The 6061-nt window shown below is 48.5% G+C and overlaps 1 protein-coding gene across 2 annotated transcripts; it reads right to left on the bottom strand.

Annotated features, from left to right (window-relative positions):
* Nucleotides 1-444: 444 nt before the first annotated feature.
* OLIG3 (oligodendrocyte transcription factor 3) lies at nucleotides 445-4620 on the bottom strand. 2 transcript variants are annotated; one of them, XM_084622672.1, is made up of 2 exons: nucleotides 4560-4620; nucleotides 445-1513 (listed from the first exon to the last, which is right to left on the bottom strand). In XM_084622672.1, the coding sequence occupies exons 1-2, from the start codon at nucleotides 4574-4576 to the stop codon at nucleotides 721-723; spliced, it is 810 nt and encodes a 269-aa protein (XP_084478798.1). In that variant the 5' UTR covers nucleotides 4577-4620; the 3' UTR covers nucleotides 445-720. The 2 variants fall into 2 exon arrangements, with proteins under 2 accessions (XP_084478798.1, XP_084478797.1); XM_084622671.1 differs by lacking the exon at nucleotides 4560-4620 and having other exon boundaries at nucleotides 445-1776.
* Between the last annotated feature and the right edge of the window lie 1441 nt (nucleotides 4621-6061).

Genomic DNA, 6061 nt, shown 5'->3' on the forward strand with positions numbered 1-6061 from the left:
GGGGGGGGGACGACGACAGAGAAACGCTTTAGAGAATTCACTATTAAATCCTTGTTACAAGGAAAACTGCATCATTGCCAGTACAACATGTTTAAAGGAGATTCAATTATAAGCATGCATGCATTCTTTTAAGCTATATTGTGTGAAAAGTCATCGTCATTCCTAGCTGTCATATCCTGGAGTGGAGCAGAGAAGCTTCCCAGAAATGTAGGTGTTGCCTTTAAAAACAAACAAACAACAAACAAACCAACCAAAAACAAACAAACCCCAAACAACTCATCGTCTCTTTGCACCTGCGAACCGTACAATGACCACCATGTCTTTTCTTTTCTTTTCTTTTCTTTTCTTTTCTTTTCTTTTCTTTCTTTCTTTTTTTTTTTTTTTTTTTTTGCATCCACTTTAAGGAAATATTTACATTTTTTGTTTTGTTTTTACAACAGGGATTTTTGTTTTAGTATAAGAAGAAAACATGGCCCGAGAATCCAACTAAAACATTACCTTTGTAAGGTCCTTACTACACTAATCCCTCGTTACAACGAATGCAGTTTGGACAAGCTCGGCTGCCGGTGGGAGGAAACACACGGGCGCTCAGCAAAGGAAGAGAAGCATGCATGCGAACGCAGGACTTCTTGTGTGGCGTCTTCCTGCAGCATCACCGAACAGAACTTGTTTGAAAGTGTGATCTCTGGTATAGCTAAAAGGGCGCCGGAGTTTTCAGTGTCACTTCAGTAAGTCCTTGGATTCTGCTGAGATCCTGCTCATGTTGGCTGTGGTGAGGGCAGACAGGTGTGGCGGAGGGGGCATTTGACAGATAGTGCAAGGGCAAGGCAAACCCGCCCAGTGCTGGAAGCCACTGCCAAGCTGGAGGGCTGGCGGGGCAGAGGGAGTCTTGAGTAAAGAGTGAGGGGGCCTGATCGTGCCAATCCCTGGCAGGGAGGCGGACAGCGGGGAGGAGGTGTTGGCTGAAGACAAGGCACTGCCAAGGATAGGGTGGACCTGGTGGACCGTGCTAGCTGCGTGGGCCGGGTGCCCGCCTGAGTGCCCCACTGTCCCGCAGTGAAAGGCGGAGTGGTGTCCTCCATAGATTTCACCCACCAGCCTCTTCATCTCCTCTAGGGAGCTGGTGAGCATCAGGATGTAGTTTCTGGCCAGCAGGAGGGTAGCAATTTTGGAGAGTTTCCTCACGGAAGGTCCATGAGCGTAGGGCATCACCTCCCTCAGCCCATCCATGGCCAGGTTCAGGTCGTGCATCCTTTTGCGTTCCCGCCCATTGATCTTCAGCCTGAGCTGCTGCAGGTCCTGCTCCGAGAGCTGCTTCTTGATTTTGTACTTGCTGCCTTCCCCTCCGGCCTTGGAGCCGTTTCTGGAGAGGCCTTCCCCGGACATCTTCTGCACCAGGTCGCCCTGAGTGGAGGAGACAGAGTTGAGCCGGTTGTCCTGATGGTGGTGGTGATGATGGTGGTGATGGTGATCTCTCAGGTACATCTCATCCATGTCTGGCGAGGAAGCTCTGCTGGAGACAGAGCTGGAGTCAGAATTCATTGTATTGGGGCTTCGGAGCAAGAAATTTCTTCCCTGCTCTGGAGAGGGTGAAATAGGGTTGTTTTAAAAAATAAATAAACTGCAGGTTCTGTGGGGAGGGGGGAAAGGTTCCAAGAGGAAGAAAACTCTTCTTTCTCCCTCTAATCTCTCCCGCAGGCTACCCAGCCTGTTTACAGGATAGCTGGTTGGTGTATGCTTGAACTAACCTCAGCCTGGAAAAGAGGGGCTTTTATAGCGCTGCAGCAGAGAAAAGAGACAAAAGAAGCCCTCCTATCTATAATGGTCTTGTTAGGATGACGTGCAATTATTCAGGGCGGTGCGCTTTGACTGTCCCATTTAGCAAGGACTCCCATTCATATTCATTGTGGTGCCACCCTGGGACACCTCAGCCATGGACCATCAGGAGTCAAGCAGACACAAAACCCCTCTGATTGACAACACGCACTCATCGCGGCATGTTCACGCCTTCTCCTCCCCCTGATTCTAATTTCCAATATAAAACTGCATCTAGTGTACAGTAAAGAACAGTCTGATTTGGATGTGTATTTGCTTGGGGTCATTTTTCAGTCTAGCATCTCAGTGTTAGGTAATGTTGTAGCAAATTCTATTTGTCTGAGGAAGGAGAGTAGGATTGTTTGCTTTGGGTTTTTTTTCTCGTGTGTGTGTGCCTTTTGCTCTTTCCAACCCCGAAAGAAAATAATCGTCTTCATTTCTGAATCTTTTTTCTGTACAATTGAGTTCCCCTTTGTTTTCAATTGCCACCGATCTTTACAATTTCCTTGCTTATCATTTCTGAGCGTAACTAACTCTGCTTTGCAGGTTTCTGTTAAATTGGAGTGTGCCTTAACTGCCTTAATGTTATAGTTTTTTTTTTTAATAAGTAATTGATATCGTGGCTGCCGTCCACCCACAAACAATCGCTTTCGCTTACAAATATTTGGAAATTAATCTCTCTGGCTGCAACCGTTTGACTTTCTTTGCACTTTAAATAAATGGGAAACTTTGAATTTGTGTTGACAAGGATTTTTTAAGGTGGTCATTCAAATTGTTTCCAAATTAGAAGAGAGATCATTATATATTCCCGGATCTTAAAGTATTTATTTCGATACACTGAATGGGAGGAGGTGGGGAAAGGAAGTCATCTGTGAATTGGACTGACTGAGAAGCTGCATAAAAGAACTGGACACATGCAGGCAAAAGGAAACAAACATCAAGTCACAAGGGAGAGAATCTTGCAAGCAAAAGCTAATATAGATGCGATGAATGTTTGTTAGAGTAAGTAACTGGCTCCCTAAAGTAGTTTTAGTTTGTTTGGGTTGGTATATATTTGATAACAGACACAGTAAGAGACTGGTGTGTGTGTGTGTGTGTGTGCGTGGGTGTGTGAGAAAGAAGGGGGGGAATGTGTTGGGATGAGTTTGTGTCTCTAGCTGGAAGTCTTTACGTTGCCCTATGTGTGTGTGTATTGTGGAGGAGCTTGTGAGAAGCGTCATGCAAGAGGGTTCCAGATATTCGGCAGTCTGGGTACCGATGTGTATGCAGGGTTTGTTTGTGGGCATATGTGAGTGCTTTCTGTGTGGGCCTGGCAGAGACACTATGCATTGGGATGCGCCTTTGCGGGGCTGGAGAGAGGGAGTTTGAGGGGGCAGGAAAAGCCTGCCAAAGGCAGGTGTGCTTATGAGGAAGAGTGTAATTTGGACCCCAGGAGTAGTTTTATAGAGATCAGGTGTTCATAGAGGCTGCTCTTCCCCTGGGATTGCCTGGGATTGATTTGTATGTGCTCTGCACATGCTGATTGCATGGGTGTGTGAAAGGAAAAGGCGTAGGGAGTGAATTGTGAAGAGTGACAGCGAAGGTTTGTCTTGATTAAGGTGTTTGGTTAGAAGGCTAGCACGTTCCAACCAACCCCTTCAACAACTCTTGTGTAGACAAGGCAGTGCTGCTTTTAACACGTGAAACTGGCTCAAGTTGAAGCCTGGACTCCCCCTTTAACAACACACCTGATTGGAAAATGAAACCTTGACAGGAGTTTTCAGTCTTGGGATGGGTTTAATGAGAGAAGAAGACCCACTGCACTGCTCACACTAAAAGCAACCGCTGGTAGTTAGGGCCCAAGTCATTGTTACTACAAAGAGACTTCAGACCCACATGGAAAAGAGCCAGAAAGGGATGGACGCTTTCATCCTATTGATTCTAACTGTACTTAATCTGCTGAGACAAATTTAAGACGTTCTAATTGTCATTGTTTGCCTGTAAATCCCGCGTTGGAGCAGATACCTTGGTAGAAAGAAAAGAAAAGACGCGTCTCTCACTTTAGGGCAAGTTTAGACCAATAACTGGACAGAGAAACAAGGTGCATTCCCCTTGTTCGGAAGAATGTATCACAGACGGGAAAGGAATTGAATTCAATTTCAGCTTGTTAAGCCTCTGCTGAGTGCCTTGGAGTCTTGGCGTTTCTCGTAGCTGAAACATTCCTTGTGTCAAGAGAAAGCAAAGTTGTCTGAATAACATGTCCCAACTTCCCTCTAATCTGGCGCTTCTACGACGATCCGTTCCCTTTTAACGATACCAATAACTGAATCATGCATCTGATGATCGCCCCCCTCTTCCTAGCCAAGGGAAGTAAATCTAAGAAGGACCAAGCAGGACTCATTTCCTAGCGCTATCTCTATTCCTGAAAATACACCCAGAGTTTCGCTCTCGCTGTCTCTTTCTCTCTCGGAAACCTCTTTACTGGCTTGAGTAACTGTTGGCACAACATGTAAACTGCAGGGGAGCCGACTGAGTCTCAGGAAAAGGGGTATCTATTTTAAGCTCTTGAAGAGTCAATAAAGGGAATTGTTAATTGCTGAACTATTAACAGGCTAGAAGGCAAATGTGTAACTATTATAGACGAAGGGGGAAAAAGAACCACACCCGCAATAAACCCCCCCACAAGTGAGCAGAGTAATGCGATAGCTGTAAGCAAAGGAATTCTACTCGGTCTGTCTTAAGAGCCCTTCACCCGCACAACCAACCTTAAGAGAACTTCCATCGGACCAGGGTCCGGGTGAATGGCACAGCCTCCTGCTTGGCGGGCCCCAGGCGCTGGCGTTTATGAAGAGCCCTGTCCTCATATTTATTTCCTCTTAGCAAGAGACAGGAGCGACAGTTCCCGGCTTTCTACCCAAACGTCTGCTGCACGGGAGAAGCCAGGCAGCCTTCCCCAGGGGCTAATGCCCCGCGATTGGAATCCGGGTGGCTGCTTCCCTCTTCCGAGGGGAACGTGTGGTGGAGGAGAGGGACACCCTTTCAGCTGGGCCAGCCCGGCTCTGGAGGAGGAAGGGGGATCCGTAGAGAGAAATGGAGCTGCTCCTGGCTGCCTTCTCCCCCCTCTTGCTCGTCCCTCTGGGGTCACGGCGTTCGAACAAGCGCAGATCTGCGGCAGATTTCAGCGTCTCGCATTGCCAAGGGCAGCTCAGCACGTGCGATCTTTCTAGAGTTGCAGGTTACCTTCAAGCAGTGATTGAGGGGGGAGTTACAGATTGAGGGCATGTTAATTGCAGGTGACAAATTGACTTGTGTTTCTCTCTCTGTCCTACCCAGGGATGGCCAGATTTGCGTTGCATGTGCCGGCCAGAGGGGTGGGAAACCAGGATCTTTACACCCGGATTTTTTAAAGCCGGGTGTATTGAATGGGTTGATGGACCAGACAATGGTAGAGAGCTGGGTTCCCGGGTGGAGGACTATAGGAGGATTGATTAGGTGCCAGTGGGCAGTCACTTGCTGTTAGGACATTATACTTTGGGCCCGGTCTTTCAGCGCTTATTCAGAAGATCCACAAACAACACACACGTCTTCCCTCCAGCAGGCATGGGAGGGTTTTGTCTGAGCTAGGCTCTCCGGCAAATGAGCTGAGGGTAAAATATGCGAAGCCCCCGAGCTCCTGGCAGGGATCAGGGCCAAAGGCAGAAATCCAATCTGGAAAGGTAGCTTCTTGCGCAGGCGATCGATGTGGCTTTCCCCAGCCACCGCAGTCTGCAGAAGAGTTGAGCCGTCACCCCTCTCTGAAATGTTTTCTCTTCCTCCAAATGGACACGCCCAGCGTGTTGACCTGCAGAAAAGGGGGCACCTTGAGACCTTCTTGTGTTTGTGGAAGGAGCAGAAAGGGGGGCCGGGAAAGGACTGGGAAGCCCCGGGTTGGGGATGGAGCAATCTGATGCATAAATGGCCTTCGGGCTGCCTTTGCCCACACTAGAGCAATCCAGCCCGCACGTCCCGTTCCATCTCCCTGGCCGGTTACAGCCACCGCGCACACCCGCACGACTCCCGTTGCTGCGCTTCTCCCTCCCACCAGTCTTCCGAGACAGAGCTTTGCCTTGCGGGCTGGACGGCAAATCGCTGCTTGTGGCTTGTGTTCCGTTCATTTGAAATCCGACGTAGAAAGAAAAGTACACGCAAACAAGTACCGCAGAGCTATTTGCGGGGCATACGAGTGTCCCCCGCGATCGGATTGCGCCCGAATGCAATGAAAGGACGC

The sequence above is a fragment of the Lepidochelys olivacea genome, assembly GCF_965140295.1.
Source record: "Lepidochelys olivacea isolate rLepOli2 genome assembly, chromosome: 3".
NCBI classification, from domain to species: domain Eukaryota; kingdom Metazoa; phylum Chordata; order Testudines; family Cheloniidae; genus Lepidochelys; species Lepidochelys olivacea.

Coding starts and splice junctions, on each gene's coding strand:
- OLIG3 (XM_084622671.1), bottom strand. CDS start 1,542: ATGAATTCTGACTCCAGCTCTGTCTCCAGCAGAGCTTCCTCGCCAGAC.